Source organism: Durotheca rogersii (assembly GCF_024521655.1).
Source record: "Durotheca rogersii strain YMJ 92031201 chromosome Unknown GGS23scaffold_30, whole genome shotgun sequence".
NCBI lineage: Eukaryota > Fungi > Ascomycota > Sordariomycetes > Xylariales > Xylariaceae > Durotheca > Durotheca rogersii.
The window spans coordinates 91,050-110,372 of NW_026251261.1; the positions used below are offsets into that span (position 1 = coordinate 91,050).

The 19,323-nt window shown below is 58.7% G+C and overlaps 9 protein-coding genes across 9 annotated transcripts; 5 read left to right on the plus strand and 4 right to left on the minus strand.

Annotated features, from left to right (window-relative positions):
- Nucleotides 1–466: 466 nt before the first annotated feature.
- On the minus strand, nucleotides 467–1,534 carry GGS23DRAFT_584391 (uncharacterized protein). Its single transcript, XM_051517324.1, has one exon. It carries the CDS (start codon nucleotides 1,184–1,186, stop codon nucleotides 827–829), a length of 360 nt encoding a protein of 119 aa, XP_051368343.1. The 5' UTR covers nucleotides 1,187–1,534; the 3' UTR covers nucleotides 467–826.
- Nucleotides 1,535–2,039: 505 nt separating this feature from the next.
- On the plus strand, nucleotides 2,040–3,709 carry GGS23DRAFT_307821 (D-isomer-specific 2-hydroxyacid dehydrogenase-like protein). Its single transcript, XM_051512771.1, has 3 exons — nucleotides 2,040–2,095; nucleotides 2,211–2,458; nucleotides 2,549–3,709. Exons 2-3 carry the CDS (start codon nucleotides 2,269–2,271, stop codon nucleotides 3,436–3,438), a joined length of 1,080 nt encoding a protein of 359 aa, XP_051368344.1. The 5' UTR covers nucleotides 2,040–2,095; nucleotides 2,211–2,268; the 3' UTR covers nucleotides 3,439–3,709.
- Nucleotides 3,710–4,741: 1,032 nt separating this feature from the next.
- GGS23DRAFT_307577 (uncharacterized protein) lies at nucleotides 4,742–6,225 on the plus strand. The gene has a single exon (XM_051512769.1). The coding sequence runs from the start codon at nucleotides 4,876–4,878 to the stop codon at nucleotides 5,788–5,790; it is 915 nt and encodes a 304-aa protein (XP_051368345.1). The 5' UTR covers nucleotides 4,742–4,875; the 3' UTR covers nucleotides 5,791–6,225.
- GGS23DRAFT_307814 (short chain dehydrogenase) lies at nucleotides 5,947–7,440 on the minus strand. The gene is made up of 5 exons (XM_051512770.1): nucleotides 7,358–7,440; nucleotides 7,252–7,302; nucleotides 7,029–7,184; nucleotides 6,700–6,958; nucleotides 5,947–6,600 (listed from the first exon to the last, which is right to left on the minus strand). The coding sequence occupies exons 3-5, from the start codon at nucleotides 7,064–7,066 to the stop codon at nucleotides 6,103–6,105; spliced, it is 795 nt and encodes a 264-aa protein (XP_051368346.1). The 5' UTR covers nucleotides 7,067–7,184; nucleotides 7,252–7,302; nucleotides 7,358–7,440; the 3' UTR covers nucleotides 5,947–6,102.
- Nucleotides 7,441–7,571: 131 nt separating this feature from the next.
- Nucleotides 7,572–9,316, plus strand: GGS23DRAFT_307478 (P-loop containing nucleoside triphosphate hydrolase protein). Its single transcript, XM_051512768.1, has 4 exons — nucleotides 7,572–7,926; nucleotides 7,995–8,059; nucleotides 8,185–8,314; nucleotides 8,424–9,316. The coding sequence occupies exons 1-4, from the start codon at nucleotides 7,864–7,866 to the stop codon at nucleotides 9,147–9,149; spliced, it is 984 nt and encodes a 327-aa protein (XP_051368347.1). The 5' UTR covers nucleotides 7,572–7,863; the 3' UTR covers nucleotides 9,150–9,316.
- GGS23DRAFT_584418 (uncharacterized protein) lies at nucleotides 9,256–10,072 on the minus strand. Its single transcript, XM_051517325.1, has 2 exons — nucleotides 9,417–10,072; nucleotides 9,256–9,278 (listed from the first exon to the last, which is right to left on the minus strand). Exon 1 carries the CDS (start codon nucleotides 9,951–9,953, stop codon nucleotides 9,483–9,485), a length of 471 nt encoding a protein of 156 aa, XP_051368348.1. The 5' UTR covers nucleotides 9,954–10,072; the 3' UTR covers nucleotides 9,256–9,278; nucleotides 9,417–9,482.
- Nucleotides 10,073–10,499: 427 nt separating this feature from the next.
- GGS23DRAFT_584419 (glycoside hydrolase family 2 protein) lies at nucleotides 10,500–13,968 on the plus strand. Its single transcript, XM_051517326.1, has 2 exons — nucleotides 10,500–11,694; nucleotides 11,750–13,968. The coding sequence occupies exons 1-2, from the start codon at nucleotides 11,182–11,184 to the stop codon at nucleotides 13,820–13,822; spliced, it is 2,586 nt and encodes an 861-aa protein (XP_051368349.1). The 5' UTR covers nucleotides 10,500–11,181; the 3' UTR covers nucleotides 13,823–13,968.
- A 318-nt stretch (nucleotides 13,969–14,286) lies between these two features.
- GGS23DRAFT_607359 (GroES-like protein) lies at nucleotides 14,287–15,453 on the minus strand (the record flags this gene model as incomplete). Its single annotated transcript, XM_051520039.1, has 2 exons — nucleotides 14,287–15,372; nucleotides 15,433–15,453. The coding sequence occupies 2 exons, from the start codon at nucleotides 15,451–15,453 to the stop codon at nucleotides 14,287–14,289; spliced, it is 1,107 nt and encodes a 368-aa protein (XP_051368350.1).
- A 968-nt stretch (nucleotides 15,454–16,421) lies between these two features.
- GGS23DRAFT_308074 (P-loop containing nucleoside triphosphate hydrolase protein) lies at nucleotides 16,422–19,322 on the plus strand. The gene has a single exon (XM_051512774.1). The coding sequence runs from the start codon at nucleotides 16,705–16,707 to the stop codon at nucleotides 18,820–18,822; it is 2,118 nt and encodes a 705-aa protein (XP_051368351.1). The 5' UTR covers nucleotides 16,422–16,704; the 3' UTR covers nucleotides 18,823–19,322.
- Nucleotide 19,323: the final 1 nt, after the last annotated feature.

A 19,323-nucleotide genomic window follows, 5' to 3' on the forward strand; every position in this document is an offset into this window, starting at 1 on the left:
TTGAGAATTGCCAGATAATGGTGTTTTTATATTCAAATCTTCATACTCAAAGAGGAGCTGGATGCAGCAAGGAGAATATGATAAATATGCAGGAAATAGTATATTGAAAACCCTAGAGGGAAATTCGTCGGAAATTCTCAAGTCAACGTAGACCGCCTCGCCTAGAAGCAGTTCTTCGTGCACGAGCAGCTTAATACTTTCAGATAATCGTCACATCGATCGCCACTGTCTTCACGGGGAATCGCTTTCAGCTTCCGCGCTCGTGCTTTCTTGATCGTCTGATCTACTTATATGAGTCTGAGTCCGGGCGCCTTGATTACTCATAGGTCCTCAACGGGGTCCTTGACGAGATTTGTGCTCATCATCAGAGAAACCTACTTAAGCCTGATTGTATACAAAGATGTTGTGAGGTGCTTAGTAGTTTTCAAGGTCTCAGAGACATTCTATCTCTGCACGAGATCATATATATTCATCTATTCACACTCTCGTCAACCTCAGAGAGCAAATGTATCTAGCTTTACAGCTGTCAACATCCAGGCTGTTATGTAAATGTTTCAATAGGTTGCTTTTTGTTACAGATCTTCTCGGCTTCTCATTCTCTATTCCTGTTCTTCTTCCCATAGTGCATTTTCTATTCTAGTAAAAACACGAAGTTGTTCGCCTTCACGCCTTCTCTTCTCCCCCTTCCGCACTCGCCTGGAACCCCGGTGAGTTAAGAAGCCACTTCTAGTATTTCTTAATCAGGGCTTTCTAATAAGCCACGAATGCTTGTTACTTTCTCTGCAATAGGTCCACAGACCGTGATGTGTCTATCTCGACTCTACCCTCAGTTGAGACATAGAAAACTCAATAATATCGCTGCCGTGAGTAATCCCGCTATACCCGCGGTCCTCAGAGCGTTACTTGTGGCTACCCTTCCTTCTACAACGACGGTAGCTTCGCCTCCATGGTTGGCTACGCAGAGTTGAAAAGCGGCTGCATTGACGCTGTCGTTCGCAAAACTTTGAGGGACCTCGCACCAGAGGTAACAGTAGTCTATCAAATGCACACTGTTTGGGGCGCAGCAAGCGGTGACGGCCGGGTCGGATGCGTTCTGTCCGTGCGTGAGGAAATAGTCGCCCGAGGCAGGAGGATGAGGAGGGGGTTCGATTAGAGAGTTGGAGGACGGGCAACCGTAGCTGAGCATGTTTGTCGAGTGTCTAGATCTTCTTTCTTTCTGAACTGGCTGTCTCCGCGGATAGCTGGCGGTCGGGGCGCCGGATAGCGGAAGAAGAACCGAGAGGTGGGAGCGAGTTGGTTGAAAATAGAAAACGTGGGTCGCAAAGCAAGAGGGCTAGTTATTCATCGGCAACAAGGTACAAATAAGAAAGAAGCGGGGGGCCGTGAGATTATGGAGATGACCTCGACCAAGTGCAGGTCAAGGAGACATCCGGCGTCGCCGACGCGAATGAAGAAATTGAACACTCGACCTTGCAAGTTACTGCGTACCAACTATTATGACTAGCCAGTTGGACACGTCGGTTTACTCTACTCGTGATCTCTTCTCTATCTATCGTGATTCTATGCCGGGCTCACCGAGTGGGCGACGATAATTAGTAGGTTAATTACAACGTGAAATGCATTATAGTCTTGTTTGCAAGCGAGGGCGTCGTCGTCAACCTTGACCTTGATTTGCTAGCTTAGTCTGCAATCTTCCAACTTAGCTCTCTGCTTGAAGCTGCATAACCTTGCCGCTTATGCCAGCTGAGGTTGGTGACGCACAAGCAGAGGTTGCACGATGTAGGCTTTTAAGTAAATATGGAGAAATCTTGACTCTCACCGAGTTTTACACATTCTCTTATCCGATGCATGTTCTAGGATGATACCATGTTTTGAAAATTCTAGAATCCTTGTCCGAGCGCCAAGTCGACCGGAACGAGACGCGTAATAACAGGTTTCATTGCTAGAATATTCATTGCTAGAATAATGCAAAACGTGACCATCTTTAATAATATATTTTTTCTTATGAACGAACAAGTCAGCATGTCCGAAAAGGCCGAGAATGAGGTAACGTTAGATGACTAGATGCCGCCAAGAAGCCGTCGAGAAGCGATTGGTAAATCCTGTACAAGCGTGATTCCCTTCGTCGGTGACGTCTTCAACCTACTACCGCATGCCAAACTACGAGATTCGTGATGCTACTACTCACAAGGCTGACATCATTCTATAAGCTCATGTCCGATTCAACAATACAGCAGCTAAATCTAAGCGGACACCACCAGCTTCATAATGGCCCTACCAAAGATTGCCGTTTTAGACGACTACCAAAAGTTGTCCGAGAAGCCGTTTGATAAGCTCCGGGCCGCCGGATACGAGGTAACCGTCTTCACGGACACGCTCCTTCCTTACAACCACCCCGACACGCCCCAGGATATCAAGGATGCCCTAGCTAGGCGTCTTGAGCCGTTCGGCATCATCTGTAAGCTCCTCTCGCCCATCGCGCGTCTCCCAACGGGGGGGGGAAGACCTAGGTGTTCATGTTGTTAACGAACGAATGCGCGACGTCCAGCGACGATGCGGGAGCGCACGCCGTTCCCAGCAGAGCTCGTCGGCCGGCTGCCGAACCTCAAGCTGCTGCTAACAACGGGTAAGCGCAACGCGGCGCTCGACGTGAGGGCCCTCGCGGCGCGCGGGGTGCCCGTGATCGGCACGGCCGCGCGGCCGGGGCACCGCGAGCCCGACAGCACGACGCAGCACTGCGTGGCGCTGATCCTCGCGCTCGCGCGCAACGTGCCGCAGGACGACGCGGTGGTCAAGGCCGGCGGGTGGCAGACGACGGCGGCGACGGGGCTCGCGGGCAAGACGCTGGGCGTCGTCGGGCTCGGGCGCCTCGGCGCCTCGGTCGCGCGCATCATGCACCTCGCTTTCGGCATGCGTGTCGTCGCGTGGAGCCCGAACCTGACGCAGGAGAGGGCGGACGAGAGGGCACAGGCGGTCGGCCTGCCGGTCGAGGGCGCTGACGGCAAGACGTTTGCGACGGTGGGCCGCGACGCGCTATTCGCGACGGCCGACGTGGTGACAGTGCAGCTCGTGCTGTCGGAGCGGTCGCGCGGGCTGATCACGGCAGCAGACCTGGGGCGGCTCAAGCCCTCGGCACTGTTCGTGAACACGGCGCGCGGGCCGCTCGTGGTGGAGGCAGACCTGCTCGACGTGGCAAGGCGCGGTGCGATCCGCGGCGTGGCGCTCGACGTATTCGAGATCGAGCCCCTGCCGCGCGACAGCGAGTGGGTGACGACGCGGTGGGGTGAGCAGGGCCGCAGCCGCGTCGTCCTGTCACCGCACATGGGGTACGTCGAGGGCGACACCATCGCCTCATGGTACGAGACGCACGTGGAAAACATACTGCGCTGGGAGAAGGGCGAGGCGCTCGAGGCAGTGTTCGCGGACACGGGGTACTGAACGGATGAGAGAGTAGCCGGGGTGATACCATATAGCATTGATGTGCCCGGCGTAGAGAATCGATGCAGAGGCAGCGATCGAGCATCCGTGCGCAGATGGCGTGTACGTACAGACATGTGTCGGTTGTTATTCTAGTTGTCTACCCGGCCCATCGCCGACGACCTGGAGCAAGTTCACAGCCAGGATCTGGTTCGTCTCCTCGGCTCATCTCCCGTCCCGTCTCGGGCATCATGTACCTGGGCACACGCTTACGTGGCCGATGAGTGGCCGATGAGCGGCCGATGAAGCTGCCTTACCTCCTAGGCAGGTAGCTGGCTAACACCTGCCCGTGACGCGTCTCTCTTTTGGGGGGCATCTGCACCAGGAGGCGCCTTCCCACCCGGCCCAGCCGCCCATCCGCACGATCAAGGGAAGGCAACGCCGGTGCGGACAGGAAACCCGACAGGTAGGTACGTAGGGGGTACCTCGTGCACACCGCCCCCCTCTATGTAGTCTGTCGTCTCGACGGTGTACCGAAGGTAGGCAACCTGTGGTTTCCGCGATGTTCCACCACGCATTGGTCCCGCGCCTCAACCTGCGCCTTCCTCGGCGGCTCCTTACTCATACAAGCCCGGCCGCGGCCGTGTTCAAAGCGTTTACCGTTCGAGGAATCCATCTCGTCCTTCATGCCCCCTCCCTTTACCCCCTTGAATCTCGTGCCAAGGCGTAGAGAGATCGCCGTCCACTCCGCCAAACCTATTCATCTCTTGGTCTTCGCTCCGCCACCGCATGTCCTTCTCGTACGTCTCGTCCGTGGCTGGCCGCATGGATCACCAGAGAGACATGGATCACCAGAGAGACATGGATCACCAGAGAGACAAGACTCCTAAGCCGGAAATGCCGGGGGCAGGTAATGTCTTCATTTCCCAGAATCGTACTGGTCACATCGGCCTCCCTCCGCTCTGTTCCCTTCTGCCTTAGGCTCGTCTTGTCGTGAGCTGACATCTGGACGTTTGGCCTCACGCAACCCAGCGGGACAGCTCTCCACCGACGACTCGCTCGGAGGCGACCCGAAACTGCCTCCTCCTCCCCAGCCCGCCGCTGCCAGCCGATTCGAGTTGCTGCGGCCGGTGCCCCCATTTCAGCCATCCTCCCTTGCATCCCCTGCTGGAGACCGCCGGCCTCGTACATTCCCCAGCTATAGTTCCCTTGCCCGGGGGCCTTTTCCGGTTGCGGGGTCTGGCCAGGATCGATTCCGACAGATGATTATGTCAGCGCTGAATGAGCCTTCTATCCGGCGAGGCGATGGCACTTCGTTCGATGATGCGTTTATTCCTAGAGCGGTGGGTCTTGGCTGCCCCCGTTTTGACCCCCCGGGTGCGCCCGGCGATTGTAAGCATCGCGACACCTGCAGCGATCAGCTCACTATCTACGGTGGTGCCACTCCGCTAATCCGCTATGCAAGCTCGCTTGACGGCCCTCGCGTTGCCCGTGTTGGGTATGCGCGCCGGCCCTGACCCTGCAGCCGGCGCTGGCACCCAGGCTTGTGCTCGTTATACTGATGGTGCCAAGACGAACAGCGCCGGGCCGGGTGGGAAGACGGCTAGGAGTGTTGCACAGATGCTGTCCCAGGAGTGCCAGAAGCGACACTTCAATCCTCACTTCGATGAACGTATGGTGGCGGGAAGAGGCTATACGTGTGAAGTTAATCTAAACGGCTTGAAAATTGAAGACAATCGCATTTTCGACTCGCGGGCCGCTGCGAAGGAGTACATTGCTGAGAGAGGACTCGTCGAGGTCTTGAAACTTCCCTACTCCCCTGAGGCGGCAAAGAAGGTCATGGTTATCGAGGGCCATAGGCCGCTGACTGGATATGAAGATTTCCGTGCCCACAGCCGTCGTGGCGATGATTACACGAACCGCCCTGTCCCTGCCCCTGCCCCTGCGCTCCAACCGCCGCACCTCTATTACCCTCCTCGCTACGATGACGAGGCTGCACGCATAATTCGCCGTATCCAGGCCTTGTACGGCGATCCGATTGGTATCAGCCCACGGGTCCTAGCGGATTCGACCGCTTCTCGGGCGTTCCTGGAGGGCTTTTCCTTGGGAAGTGGCTTGCACGGGACGGCGAATGCCACTGCTAAGCATATCACGGTACTACCACAGGGTTTGATGACAGAGAGCCTGCGTCCCTACGGTACTCGGCGAGGACGAGAGAGGTCGCCCGCGCCTGACACTAAGCGCACCTATAGGGCACGCTCGCCCATCCCCCGTTGGGGACAGAACCGCCGCTCGCCTGAAGTAAACGGGGGAGTAGCTTCGCTTATAGCACCCACTGCAGCTGATGCTTTCGCATACCCCGTGCCTACGTAGGGCCAGAACGAGAGGTGCTCTTATGAGAGGCGTGGCCAGGTTGCTAGTGGCGTGTGCTTCATGACTGCTGTCAGCCTTTTTTAAGTATGGGTTGTGGTTGACGTGGACATATAAATGTACTAAAGGCAAAGGTACAGTCTAGTTTCGCAGGTATTAATATAGAGTATACAGATCGTGGTGGCAATCCGACCCTCTGAAGACGCATACTCCTTTGTAATGTAACTACTGGTTCGGTTGACGAAATATGAAGTGTTTGTTCACGCTGGACTACCCCTACACGATTGCATTGACCTAATACACCTCCCTCTTCGTTTAGATTTTGCTCGGCATCCTCAACCCGCCGTCTAGTCGGATAACGGTGCCGTTGAGCATCGGGTTCTCTATGATCTGACGGACGAGCTGGGCGAACTCGTGGGGTTGGCCGGCACGGCGGGGGAATTCGGTGGCGGCCGCGAGGCCGGTGAGCAGCTTTGGGGGCATGGCGGCGGTCATGCGGGAGTCAAAGATGCCGGGGGCGACGGCGACGCAGCGGACGCCGTAGCGGGACAGGTCGCGGGCCATGGGGAGGGCCATAGAGGCCACGGCGCCCTTGCTCGCGGCGTAGGCGACCTGGCCGCGCTGGCCGTCGTAGGCAGCGACGGAGGAGACCATGACGACGACTCCGCGCTCGCCGTCGGGGTTCCCGTCGAGGTCGGCCTTGGCGAGGTAGGCGACGCACTGACGCACGAGGTCGACGGTACCGCGCAGGTTGATGTCGACCACGAAGTTGAAGGTGTCCATGTCGAAGGGGGCACCGTCGCGGTCGAGGATCTGGTGCGGTCAGCTCGCTGGTCTTTCTTTCGCACTCGCGTACTCTTTCTCTGAGAATCTCTAGATTGGGGTGAGGGTGGGGGATAATCTTCTACGCACAGTGGCCGGGCTCCCAACGCCAGCAGCGGGGATGACACCGCCAAGGGGCTTGCGGGTTTCCCGAGCCCAGGCGGCGACGCCGTCGACGGCGGCGGTAACGCTGTCCGCCTCGAGGACGTCGCAGGCGAAGAAGCGCGCGGCGCCCGCAGGCTGAGACTGGACTACGGCAGCCCCGTTCTCCTCGTTCACGTCCAGAACCGCGGCGTGCCCGCCCTGGCGGCAGATCTCCTCGACGCAGGCTTGGCCAAGGCCGGAGGCACTATTTTTAGGTAGCTGTCAGCGACCAGGAGGGGACTAGTTGGTGGGAGGAAACACGACATTCAACGTACCCACCAGAAACTACGAATGTCCTGCCCGCGATCTTCATGCTGATTCGGCAGAGGTGTTGCGAGATAGCATATGATCTAGGTAGGTAGGCACCCCGACGCAGGGGGAATTGATGCGAGTATCCGATTTGAGGTTCGTGGAAACGAGGGAAAACCCCCCTCCCGGAGCGGCGAGGAGAGGGTGAGCAGAAGTGGTCTGTAGCCTGTAAGGAAGAGAGACGGGTACCTGGGTTTCGGTACCTGTCACTGGCATCCAGGTTTAGGTAGCCTAAAGTGCCTACAATTGTTATATATTCTACCTTCGGGTCGCCCCCCCGGGCACGCTCACAAACCTCGGCACCTGTTGTCTTGTTGGAGGATTCTCAATCCATGATTGTCTGTGATCGAGTACTTAGGTACCATTGGGTTGTTGCTTGATAAGAGATGCTCGGCGGCGGGTCTACTCATATCCCGTGACTGGATGTGGCTGGATGTGACCAGCTGTGACCAGCTGTGACCGGCCGTGGCTGGCAGGCTAGAAGGGCAGGTGATCAGCATGAAGTTGACCCGGCTGATAAGCAGGGACGAAACGAAACTAATCGCGCTCCGGCCTTGTTTTCCATCGGTACAGTAAGGCGAGCCTGGCGAGTTGCGACTTATCGCTGCGTCCATCAAAACCCCCTCACATCCACATCCATCTCGGCCCATTCGGCCCATCCTGCCTTACCTTGTTCTTCTTGTCCTTCCCTGCTGCCACCTTTGCTTTCGCCTCTCTCCAGGTTTCGACATCGCGCCTCTGTCTTTTTCCGCCGCGAGGGGGCGCTTTGTTCGTAGGCGAAGGGAGCCAGAACCAGAAACGATGACGCGTCCGCGCCGCTCGTCGGCCGCCAGCGAGGCGAGCTCGGGCACCGGCGGCAACCAGGTATGCGATAAGGCCCGGGACGAGCGGGACAGCATGGACTCCCAGCTAATCCGCGCGCCCGCCGCTAGGAACTCGGGAGCATGTACGATTACCTCGCCAAGATCATCTTGCTGGGACCGAGCGGAGCGGGAAAGTAAGTGTAGTGGTCGACCAATCCCCCCAACGATCCGGGCGAGAACGTCTGGATCCGGACGCAGGCGGAAGCGATTCCCGAGCTCTGACAGGCTGACGCCGGCGCAATCCTCCGCCCTCTTATAGGTCGTGTCTCCTGCACCGCTTCGTCAAGAACGAATGGCGGGTCCTGTCCTCGCAAACCATCGGCGTCGAATTCGCGAGCAAGATCATCAAAGTCGGCACCGGTGCGCGAAGAAAACGCATAAAGCTACAGGTATTGCCGTCCATGCCTATACCTATATATAGCTACACGTCTACGTGCCAACCTTCTCAAGACGCGCCACCGCAGACGGGCTAATACTACTTGCTCGCTTGCTCTGTAGCTGTGGGATACCGCAGGCACCGAACGATTCCGCTCCGTTTCTCGATCCTACTACCGAGGCGCTGCCGGCGCGATTCTATGCTACGACATCACCTCGCACAACTCGTTCCGGGCATTGCAGCCTTTCCTCAATGACGCGCGAGCGCTCGCGTCCCCTAACCTGACCATGATACTCGTGGGAAACAAGCTTGACCTCGCCAACGACCTCGTCGACACGACGCTTCCTCCCCCTACCCCCTCGAGTATGAGCTCGTCCTTCCCCTACAGCACGTCGGCCGGCACCACGAGCGCCGGCCTAGGTACGCAGATGAAGGCGACGGTGGCGCCGGAGGGCCGGGAGGTGTCGTCGACCGAGGCGTCGCACTGGGCGAGCGGGGTCAACGTGCCGGTGACGATGGAGGTGTCGGCCTTCTCGGGCGAGGGCGTCGACGAGATCTTTGGACGCCTGGCGCGCATGATCCTGACCAGGATCGAGCTCGGCGAGATAGACCCGGACGATCCGATGAGCGGCATCCAGTACGGCGACGGGGGCATGTGGAACGCGGGGGCCAGCGACGGCGCCAGCATCAAGAGCTCGATCACCGCAGACGAGACCGCCGGCCTCGGCGGCGGTGGCGGCGTGAGGTTGAGGCGCAGGGGTAAGAGCCGCGCCCAGAATTGGGGAATGCGGGAGTGGGAAGAGGTGTTCACCCTCAACCGGGGACGCGGGAGGGGAAACTGTTGCTGAGATCGGTCCGGGCTCTTTTATCGCGACTATCGCCGCTATTCCCTGCTCTGCTCGGACGAGACGATTGGGACGGGGAAACCGAGAAGCAGACGGGGTAAAGGAGGGGGCACAGGCCGTCAGCTGGTCGTACTACTAATATCTATGAGCGAGAGTACTGTGGGGAGAGAGGTTGAGATGAGAGGAAGGACACCTTGACGATATGCTCGAGGAGTCAATTGGTGTGTCGGAATTCGCTAGACCTTGCTACATGACGATGATGATACCTACGTTGCTTTTCACTTGATTCCGTCCCCGGCGCTGAGGCGCAAGGGTTGCGCGCGCGCGTCGTCCCTCCTACGCACCCTGTTCGTGAGTATGATAGATTAGCAGATGCATCATCGGGCCTCGCGAATGCCGATACTCTCTAGCCGAAAGGGACGGGTCTGGGGTGTGACGCTCCGTCCTTTTCGGCGGGCGTCCTTCCACTTCGGCCCCCATGGTGCGCCTCGGCGGCTTTCCCTCCACCGCGTGCCCTCCTAGGAACCTGTCCCTCTGCCCCCGCGGCCGGCCTGCATACGCTAATATCGACCACCCCGTCGCTATCGAGCACCGCAGCTCGCAGGCACCGTCGCTGTCAACAGTCGATACGTATGTCCCAAGCGAGAGTGGACTGACTGGCCACCACGTCCGATGGCAGAACGCTCTCCTCCCCCCCCTCCTCCGGCTCCCCCCCGCACGTCGGTACCAAGGAGCTAATTCCCTGGCCATTGTTCGTATCGAGTCAACCCCGTTAGCGACGCGGCGTTGGGGAAAGGCGTAGATCATAGGATATCGCTAGCGGAGGCGTCCGGCGAGCACCATCGGATATATCATATAGGTGCCTAGATACCTAGGTACACGTAGGTTAGTAGGGGGCTTGTAGGTGTCTTGTACTTTTAGCATTCTAAGCATTAGGTACATAGGTAGGTACCTATAGGTACCTAGGTAAGGACGCGGCACCTTAGCCCCATCGTGCCTCCCGGGGCGGCTCTCGCGCCGTAAAGCAGCACGCGGCTAACCCGATAGGTATGACGGAGGGGTTTGCTCCGCGTCGTGGTGCCACATAGGAAGTACCTCCTGGCAGGTATATACATACGGTAGGTACCTAAGGCGGGATGCACTCGGAAGACTGTCTTCCACTGCTCTTTCCTTTGGCGCATCCGATGGTTGTTCAGGAGGTAGTGTACCCACGCCTTCCATTCAAATAAGTACCTACGGTAAGTTGGTAGGTACCTATTAGCCTTACGTTCTCCGGCTCGGTACCTCGGGTACCTTAGGTAGTTGTTGTAGTCTACCTTCCCATACCTAGGTACCTACCTAGGTAGGTCGGTTGAAGGTATTACGTCACATCCTACTTGCACGCATCGCACGTACCTACCTCGAACTTGATCCTCACTTTGCTTCGGCAGGCACCGACGTAGGCGGGTTGCAGGCCGGTTGCAGGCGGGTTGTATGTAAGCAGGTACGTTGTAAACCCGTGTTGGCCTTTCCTGGCCGGTTACCTCTCGTCCCTGTCCCCCTCTCTCCTAACCCTCGTCGGCGACTCTATTCCCTTAGCGAAAATCCATCCACCGGCAGGTAGGTATCGAGCTACTCGTGCCGCACTCCGGGAAGAAATAGACGATTGCCCCCTAGCCCGTCCTCTCCCCCTTGTCTCCCTCGTTACTCTCCGCCATACTGCTGTCGGGACCAGACACGATCATATGTTAGTTCCGTCACTACATGCAAGCCGTTCGTTCGCTTAGGGAATACTGCCAAAAACTCTAGCTCGCTGGCTGGACTCCCTCCCCCCTCCCCCCATCGCCTCATACTTCTTTTCCTTCCCATCCTCCTCCTCCCTCCTTCTCAACCCGCGTCTACTTTAGGGCCTCCGGCTGGGAATCGGCAAATCTAGCGTCGACAGACCCCCTGTTCCTGGTCTTCTCATCCTCGAATTGTCCTTACCGTATCTTCTCCTCCTGTTGCCAAGTCCCCGAGGAGCTGCCCTGGTACTTCGAACCCCCTCCGGCACGAGATGGCGCCTCGCACCGTGGTTCCCATCGACAAGAATTGGGAATTTAAGCAAGCCGGCAAGGAGGACAGCAACTTCTTGCCGGTCGCCCAATTTCCCACCAATGTCCACTTAGACTTGCTTGCCAACAAGCTCATTCCGGATCCGTTCATCGGCAAGAACGAGCTCGAAGTCCAATGGGTTGGCGAGGCAGCCTGGATCTATAGGACCACCTTCGCCAGCCCCGCAGTCGGGAGCACTGCGAAGGCGGTTTTGGCCTTTGACGGGCTCGATACCTTCGCGACTGTCGTGCTCAACGGCAAGACTATCCTCGAGTCGGAGAACATGTTCATCCCCGAGCGTGTGGACGTCACCGCCGACCTGAAGAAGGATGACACCGAGAACGAGCTGGTCATCACCTTCGACAGCGCGTACCTGCGAGGTTGGAAGCTAGTCGAGAAATATCCCGACCACAAGTGGAGCTGCTGGAACGGTGACAACTCGAGATTGGCCGTCCGGAAATCGCAATATCATTGGGTGCGTAAGGGAGGTGAGTGGGTGGGGGAATTTGCACAATCGCTGACCTGCGTAGGGCTGGGATTGGGGTCCAGCGCTACTGACTTGCGGCCCCTGGAGGCCGATCAACCTCGACGTATACGAGTCGCGGCTTAGCGACCTCTGGTTCGACATCGACGTCACCGACTCTCTCAAGTCCGCGACCGTGACCACGCATGCTTCCGTAGAGGGCGAGGCCTCAAAAGTGCGGTTTGATATCTCGCTGAACGGCACGTCGGTTGCGAGCCAGACCGTGGACGCCGGCTCCAGCGTTACGTTTGCTATTCCGAATCCGGAACTTTGGTACCCTGTCGGATATGGAAAGCAACCTCTCTATACTATTACGGCTACGCTGCAAGAAGATAGTCAGGACGTAGATGGCGTATCGAAGAAGGTCGGTTTACGGAAGGCCGAGCTCATCCAGAGACCCCTCACGGGCGAGCCTGGTAAGTCCTTCTTCTTCCAAGTCAACGGCATTCCCATCTTCTGCGGCGGCAGCGACTGGATCCCGGCGGACAACTTTGTTCCGCGGATCACGAGGGAGAGATACTATGACTGGGTCAAACTAGTAGCGGACGGCAACCAAGTCATGATTAGGGTGTGGGGCGGCGGCATCTACGAGGAACAGGCCTTCTACGACGCCTGTGACGAGTTCGGCATCCTAGTGTGGCAGGACTTCATGTTCGGCTGCGGCAACTACCCCGGCTGGCCGGAGCTCCTTGCCTCGATCAAGCGCGAGGCGGAAGAGAACGTCAAGCTGCTGCGGCACCACCCGAGCATCGTCATCTGGGCTGGCAACAACGAGGACTACCAAGTCGCCGAGTCCCTTAAGCTTACGTGGGACAAAGAAAGCACCGACTCCGAGAGCTGGCTCAAGACAGACTTCCCGGCGCGCTACATCTACGAGAAGATCCTGCCAGACGCGTGCCGGGAACTGTGCCCGGCGGTGTACTACCACCCGGGTAGCCCGTGGGGAGGGGTCGACACGCGCGACCCGACGATCGGCGACATTCACCAGTGGAACGTGTGGCACGGGTCTCAAGAGAAGTACCAAAATTTTGATAAGCTGGTGGGGCGGTTCGTGTCTGAGTTCGGTATGGAGGCGTTTCCGTCCGTCCGGACGATCGATGCATTCCTACCGCTGGGCCGTGACGACCCGGACCGGTACCCGCAGTCATCAACAGTCGACTTCCACAACAAGGCGGACGGCCATGAACGCCGCATCGCCCTGTACCTCGTTGAGAACATGCGGTACGCGCCGGACCCCCTCGAGCAGTTCGTCTACTGCACGCAGCTTATGCAGGGGGAGTGCCTCGCGTCGGCGTACCGGCTCTGGCGACGCCAGTGGAAGGGACCCGGCCGCGAGTACTGCGCGGGTGCTCTCGTCTGGCAGATCAACGACTGCTGGCCCGTCACGAGCTGGGCCATTTGCGACTATTACCTGCGGCCGAAGCTCGCCTACTTTACGGTGCGCCGCGAGCTCGCGCCCGTCACGGTCGGCATCGCACGCCGCGAGCACCGAAAGCCGCGGGACAACTATACGCGCGTGAACATCGACGTTAGCGTCCGTGTTGAGGTCTGGGCTAGCAGCCTCCTGCCTACGGCCGACGCGGGACCCGTCGACTGCGTCGTGCGCACGTGGGACGTCGAGACGGGGCGCGAGACCCACGTCGCGACGGTCGCGCGCCGCCTGTCGCTGCCGCCTAACCGGTCGACCGAGATCGCCGAGTTTGACGTGCCGGAGCCGTTGCGGGACTCAGATGGCATCGGCGCAGCACGCACGGTCGTCGCGGCATACCTCATCCCTAGCACCACGGATAGCGACGACGTCGCACAGCCGCTCGCTCGGTACGTCAACTGGCCCGAACCCCTGAAGTACCTGCATCTGGCGCGGCCGACGCAGCTGCGCGCAGAGCTGAGCGCAGACCGCGCCGCCGCGCTGGTGTCGGCTGAGGTGCCCGTCAAAGGTGTCGCTCTCGAATGTGAAGACGAGAGCGTGGTCTTCGAGGACAACCTCATCGATATCGTGCCGGGTGAGACTGTGAGGGTTGGAGTCCGGGGCGCGCGCGAGGACACTGTAATTACGATGCGGTATTTGACGATGGTATAGACTAGTAAGTGCCTAAGGCGGGTAGATGTTGGGAGGGGAGGGATGATGCGATGGACTGGCTTGTAGGCTTGCGTTGTGTGATGGCGACAGCGAGTAGATAAACGAGACTAGAGAGTACCCGTAGAGGCCCTTAATAAGATTGACTTTGGTCTGAATAGCTACGCGCGTGCACATAAATTGCTGAGTAGGCCACGCACGCTCTAGTCTAAACGCGTTCATAATATGGTAAAACTACCTATCCTCGCCGTTAACATCACCAGCACTCCGCAGCCGCATACGCTTTTTTGCCCCAAACGCTACCTACGTCCTGAACACCAGCCGCCCTATCCGTAACACCCACCAACACCCCGTCTATCCGGCCTATCCGCTCCCTCAAATCACACTATAAAGAGGGCCCCGAGGGTCTAAGAACCATTTGATCTTGCCCCTCCTCTTCCTCTCCTTCTTCGTTCCCCGACCCTCGTCTACGCGGCGACGGGTACAGTGACAGCGCTCTCCTCGTTCGGACCTGCGATGAGGATCTTAATAACCTCGCCCTGCTTGACTTTCTTGAAGGCGTCCTCGGCTTCGGCGAAGGCGACGACGCTGCTGATAAGGCGCTTGACGTCCACCTTGCCGGTGGCGACGAGCTCGACAGCGAGCTTGTAGTCGCCGCTACCGTAGCGGAAGCTGCCCTTGGCCGTGACTTCCTTGAGGCAGAGTGCCATGATGGGGAAGGTGATGTCGGGGCGTCCCATGCCGCCCTGGACGTAGGTGCCGCCGGTGCGGACGACGTGCAGGCTTGCCTGGATGCTGGGTTCGGCACCGCTCGCGTCGATGACGACGTCGGCACCGCCGGCGGCGTCGAGCCCGGCCTCGCGTCGGATGTTGGCCGCGTTCTGGTCCGGCGCGACCCGCTGGCTCAGGTAGGTGTGCGTCGCGCAGAAGGACCGCGCGAACGCGAGCTTCGACTCGACGATGTCCACCGACACGACGGTGGAGGCGCCGAAGGCCCGCGCCACCGCTGCGCAGAGCAGGCCGACGGGACCCGCGCCCATCACCACGACCGACTGGCCCGGCGTCACGGTGGCCTGGCGCACGATGTGGACGGCGACGGCGAGCGGCTCAATCAGGGCCCCCTCCTGCAGCGAGACGTGGTCGGGCAGCCTGTAGCAGAAGTCGGCGGGCGAAGTCCAGAAGCCGGTCAGGGTGCCGTCGTACGGCGGCGTGGCGGCGAAGCGCATGTCGGGACAGAGGTTGTAGTGGCCGCCGAGGCAGGGGCCGCAATGGCGGCAGGGGTAGCCGGGCTCGAGGGCGACGCGGTCGCCGACCTTGAGAGCGGAGACGGCGGAGCCGACCTGGACGACGGTGCCGGAGGACTCATGGCCCAGGACCATGGGGTCCTTGACGACGAAGTGGCCGATGGCGCCGTGCTCCCAGTAGTGGACGTCGGAGCCGCAGATGCCGGTGTAGTTCACGGCGACGAGGACGTCGTGGGGGCTCTGGATGGCGGGTACGGGCCGGTCCGAGAACTGCACGTCATGGGGCCTGTTGAGGATGAAGGAGAGGTTCTGGGAGTCGCGTCAGAGAAGAGTTGGTCGACAACCCATGTTCCGGAGAAGGTAACCCACGCTTGCCGACTTGGGGTCCATGGCGGTTTGTTTTTCGTGCGATTATTAACTGAGCAGACACACGGTGGTAATTATAGCGGATGTAAAGTATACGAGGAATAGACAAAATAGCAGGGCAAGATCGTTCCGATTAGTGTACGTAGGTATGTTTCGCTAAGAGACGTAGGATAGATAGCTGAAGGAAGGCCGACTAACTTAACCGTAGACGGATGCCGTATTGTCGCCTTTCGACCGCAGAACTCGAGTAATCTAGGACGGAGGCTTCGAGAAGATACGTCTAAGAGCCAACCAAGTTATAAAAGGAGCCCAGATCAGAAGACTCGAAAGGAAAAAAAAGATGTCCGGTCGTCGACCAACGCGCTTAGGGACCCAGCTCTGATAGTACTGCCAATGGTCTCGTGAGAGCTTCTAAGCAGGGTGATAGGTGACAGCGGGGCAGTCGTCGATTCATCGTAGCGTGGTGTAATGTGCACCTGTAAATGCGCCTATAAGGTCGAGCGGTAGGTGGCGTGGGATCGTCCCAGTCGGATCCGCCTCCAGCTTGCAGTGGAACCGAGAGGTCGGGGTTATCGGGTCTGCTGGCGCGCCTCGAGAGCCACCTAAGGGGAGGAGAGGGGAGGAGAGGGGAGAGGGGGACATTCGACTTCTCTGACTAGAAGTCCTCGTATTTAGCCAGCATATTACCCGCGCCAATCAGCTCAGGTGCGTCTTCCACGCACACACACACGCACGAACGCACACACGATCGCCTCACGCTGCGGATCAGCAGCCACCTATGTAGTCTCGGGTTGCTACGGGCGTCAACGCATCGCTTGGGCGCCCGGCCGGGGGAGGCGCGCTTTAGCGAGGGCGCTCATCGGTCGGCGACGAGTCTGGAAAATGGCTTATCTGCTAATGCGGACGGGGATAATCACGGACAGCGGGGTCGCGAGCGGCAATGCGTCGCAGCAGTGTACACAGCCATGGTTCTGTATAGACGGTCGCGTAGAGAGTTGCTGCGTAGATAGTTGTATAGGGAGTTGAAGAGGAGGGGAGTAGAGATAACTAAGACAAGGCCGACGAAAGTGGAACTCGATAGTAGCCCGCGGGGTCAAGAAGGATTTATCGCTCTTTTTTTTTTCTTTGGTGAAGAAAAGGAAAGAAAGATCCGGCAGAAAACCGGTAACAACTTCACCGCCCACAATCTTCTCCACACCGCCTTTCGCCCTCGGGATATGGCTTTTTTTCGCCTTGCCTTCCTCCCCAGCCGCTCGCGTTGAGCCGTCGTCAGCCATGGATATCTTGAAGCTCTTATCCCGAGGGACCAAAAAGTCCGCTTTACGCCCGCCCCAAGTCCTACCCGCTACCCAGCCGCCCAATCCCCAGCTCTATCATGATCCGACCAGGGGGACCAAGCGCAAGAGGGACGACGAACAACAACCCGCGCCGACCGTAGAACCCGACGACGATCTCGACATCAACTTCTTCGCGCCCAAGCCCGCCAGGAAGCCGATCCCCGAACTTGCGACGACGCATGCGCCCGAGCGCGAGGCGGTCCCCGCGACGCCAGCGCTGGACGACGAACAGGTCCGGGAGATCCTGAAGTCTCATCGCTTAAAGTTCACCCTCCTCTCCTCTCTCGACTACACGGCGAAAAAAGTGGAAAAGCCCGGGAAAAAAAAGAAAAAGAGAGAGGCCAGGCCAAAGACCAAAGATGGCAAGAAGCAACTCTTTCCACGGCCGTTGACTTCTTTCTCCGAGCTCCGGTCTACCTACAATATCTCGACCAGGTTGGGCGAGAACCTTTCGAAGCAGGGCTACCGGATACCCACTGAAGTTCAGCTGGGCAGTCTACCGCTGTTGCTAGAGCCCGAGAGGGCAATACCGTCGTCTGCTGCGGACCAGTTCCGCTTGGCGACCGAGAAGGGTGTGAATTTCCTGGCGGTCGCTCCCACCGGCAGCGGGAAAACAGTTGCTTTTCTCATACCGGCGATCGACGGCATCCTGCGTAGAAAAGCCGACGATGTCGTGCAGAAAGAGCGTGTGTTGGAGGTGGTGGTGGTAGCTCCGACGCGAGAACTCGGGCATCAGATCGTCAACGAAGGCAGGAAACTCGCACAGGGCACCGGCGTCAAGATTGTAGGCATGAAGAAGGGGATGCAGATACCCGTTGAAGGGCAATCCGACGAAGACCCCAGCGACAAGGAGGAGAATTCTCAGAGCGACCCGGAAGCGGACCACTCCGAGGATGATGAAGACCATGGTGGTGGGTCACAGAGCGCGAGTACGACGACCAAGACGGATATCCTGGTTACCACGCCGCTGCTTCTACGGAATTTTCTAAAGTCGAGGAAACTGCCGACGGTCAAGTCGCTAATCTTGGACGAGGCGGATGCTCTCCTCGACCCTCTCTTCCGCGACCAAACGCTGGGAATCTGGTCTGCCTGCACGAACAAATCGCTGCGGCTAACCTGCTGGTCCGCGACCATGGGATCTAACATCGAGGGCTTGATACTAGAACAGGTGGAGTCTCGAGAGCCCGACAAGGCACGTGTGCCCCTTATCCGCCTCGTCGTCGGGATCAAAGACACGGCAGTTCCGAGCATAACCCACAAGCTGATTTACACGGCTACCGAGCAAGGCAAGCTTTTTGCGCTTCGCCAGCTGCTGCACCCCAAGACGTCGGATGATTCTCTGCCGAAGATGCGGCTCCCTTTCCTCGTATTCACGCAGACGATCGAGCGGGCGACGGCATTGCACAGCGAGCTGAAATTCGACATAGCCATCGAGGCCGGGGGTTCGTCGCGTATCACGGTCCTACACTCGTCGCTCTCGGATTCGGCACGTGCTGGCATCGTCGCTCGCTTCCGAGCTGGCGAGATCTGGGTGCTCATCACGACAGACCTTCTCATGCGGGGCATCGACTTCCGCGGCGTGAACGGAGTGATCAACTACGACGTGCCCACCTCGGCGGCGGCCTACGTGCACCGGGTGGGACGGACGGGGCGAGCGGGCCACGGCGGCGGCGTCGCGGTGACCTTGTACACGACCGAAGACGTCGCATACCTGAAGAACATCGCGAACGTAGTGGCGCTGAGCGAGAAGCAAGCGGGGAAGGGCGGCGGCGAGGGGGGAATTCCCAAGTGGCTGATGGACTCCCTGCCCAAGGTGAGGAAGGAGGAAAAGCAGCGGCTCAAGCAGCGCGGCGTCGAGTCGCGGAGGGGCAGCAAGACGAAGATCACGTCCAAGAGCGCGTGGGAGAGGCGGAAAGAACACAACCGGCGCGGCGCCATCGCGGGAAGCAAGAAGAGGAAGCTCGAGGCGGCCAGCGGGGATACGCGGGAAGCTGACGATGACGACGACGACGACGACGACGGCGACGGCGACGGGTGGAGCGGTATCGGGGATTGAGTACGGGGTATTTGTTAACGTGCCCGCGCCCGGGTGTCGGTATCTGTAATCTTGAGGTTTACCTACCAGTCCGTGTCCGTTGCTAGAGGCAGTGCTTTGGGTGTTCCTGGGTTAGGTTGGGACGGTTGTCGTTGTGCGTGTGCAGGTTACCTAAGGTACCCAGATAGGTACCTATCAACCCCCCCCCCCCCCCCCCCCCGAGGCAAGGCATTCATCCCTGATGGAACCTGGCTTAGGGGGCACCCACTCCAGGCTGGCAGGATATATACCCACCTATATATAGGTATACCTAGGTATATATACCTGTATAGGTAGCATCTATCTATAACTACCTCCTATCTATCCATCTATCTGAAGAACGGGATGATCAGGGGACCAAGTCGGCAGACGGACCTATGCTGGTAGGTAGGTGACCTAGCCGGGCCTGAATAATCGCGGTGCGGTATCGGGCGCGCCCGAATAAGGCTGGACCGGAATTGAGCGATGCGATTGGCTGAAAAG

What these genes read in the sequence shown, in the direction of transcription:
- GGS23DRAFT_584391 (XM_051517324.1), bottom strand. Translation starts at nt 1,186, where the DNA reads ATGCTCAGCTACGGTTGCCCGTCCTCCAACTCTCTAATCGAACCCCCT.
- GGS23DRAFT_307478 (XM_051512768.1), top strand. Translation starts at nt 7,864, where the DNA reads ATGACGCGTCCGCGCCGCTCGTCGGCCGCCAGCGAGGCGAGCTCGGGC. An exon ending in CGGGCACCGGCGGCAACCAG is followed by an intron (nt 7,927 to 7,994) that starts GTATGCGATAAG and finishes GCCCGCCGCTAG; the next exon opens with GAACTCGGGAGCATGTACGA. An exon ending in GAAAACGCATAAAGCTACAG is followed by an intron (nt 8,315 to 8,423) that starts GTATTGCCGTCC and finishes CTTGCTCTGTAG; the next exon opens with CTGTGGGATACCGCAGGCAC.
- GGS23DRAFT_308074 (XM_051512774.1), top strand. Translation starts at nt 16,705, where the DNA reads ATGGATATCTTGAAGCTCTTATCCCGAGGGACCAAAAAGTCCGCTTTA.
- GGS23DRAFT_307577 (XM_051512769.1), top strand. Translation starts at nt 4,876, where the DNA reads ATGCAAGCTCGCTTGACGGCCCTCGCGTTGCCCGTGTTGGGTATGCGC.
- GGS23DRAFT_584418 (XM_051517325.1), bottom strand. Translation starts at nt 9,953, where the DNA reads ATGATCTACGCCTTTCCCCAACGCCGCGTCGCTAACGGGGTTGACTCG.
- GGS23DRAFT_307814 (XM_051512770.1), bottom strand. Translation starts at nt 7,066, where the DNA reads ATGAAGATCGCGGGCAGGACATTCGTAGTTTCTGGTGG. An exon ending in ACATTCGTAGTTTCTGGTGG is followed by an intron (nt 6,959 to 7,028) that starts GTACGTTGAATG and finishes ACCTAAAAATAG; the next exon opens with TGCCTCCGGCCTTGGCCAAG. An exon ending in GCGTTGGGAGCCCGGCCACT is followed by an intron (nt 6,601 to 6,699) that starts GTGCGTAGAAGA and finishes TGACCGCACCAG; the next exon opens with ATCCTCGACCGCGACGGTGC.
- GGS23DRAFT_584419 (XM_051517326.1), top strand. Translation starts at nt 11,182, where the DNA reads ATGGCGCCTCGCACCGTGGTTCCCATCGACAAGAATTGGGAATTTAAG. An exon ending in GGAAATCGCAATATCATTGG is followed by an intron (nt 11,695 to 11,749) that starts GTGCGTAAGGGA and finishes TGACCTGCGTAG; the next exon opens with GGCTGGGATTGGGGTCCAGC.
- GGS23DRAFT_307821 (XM_051512771.1), top strand. Translation starts at nt 2,269, where the DNA reads ATGGCCCTACCAAAGATTGCCGTTTTAGACGACTACCAAAAGTTGTCC. An exon ending in TGAGCCGTTCGGCATCATCT is followed by an intron (nt 2,459 to 2,548) that starts GTAAGCTCCTCT and finishes CGCGACGTCCAG; the next exon opens with CGACGATGCGGGAGCGCACG.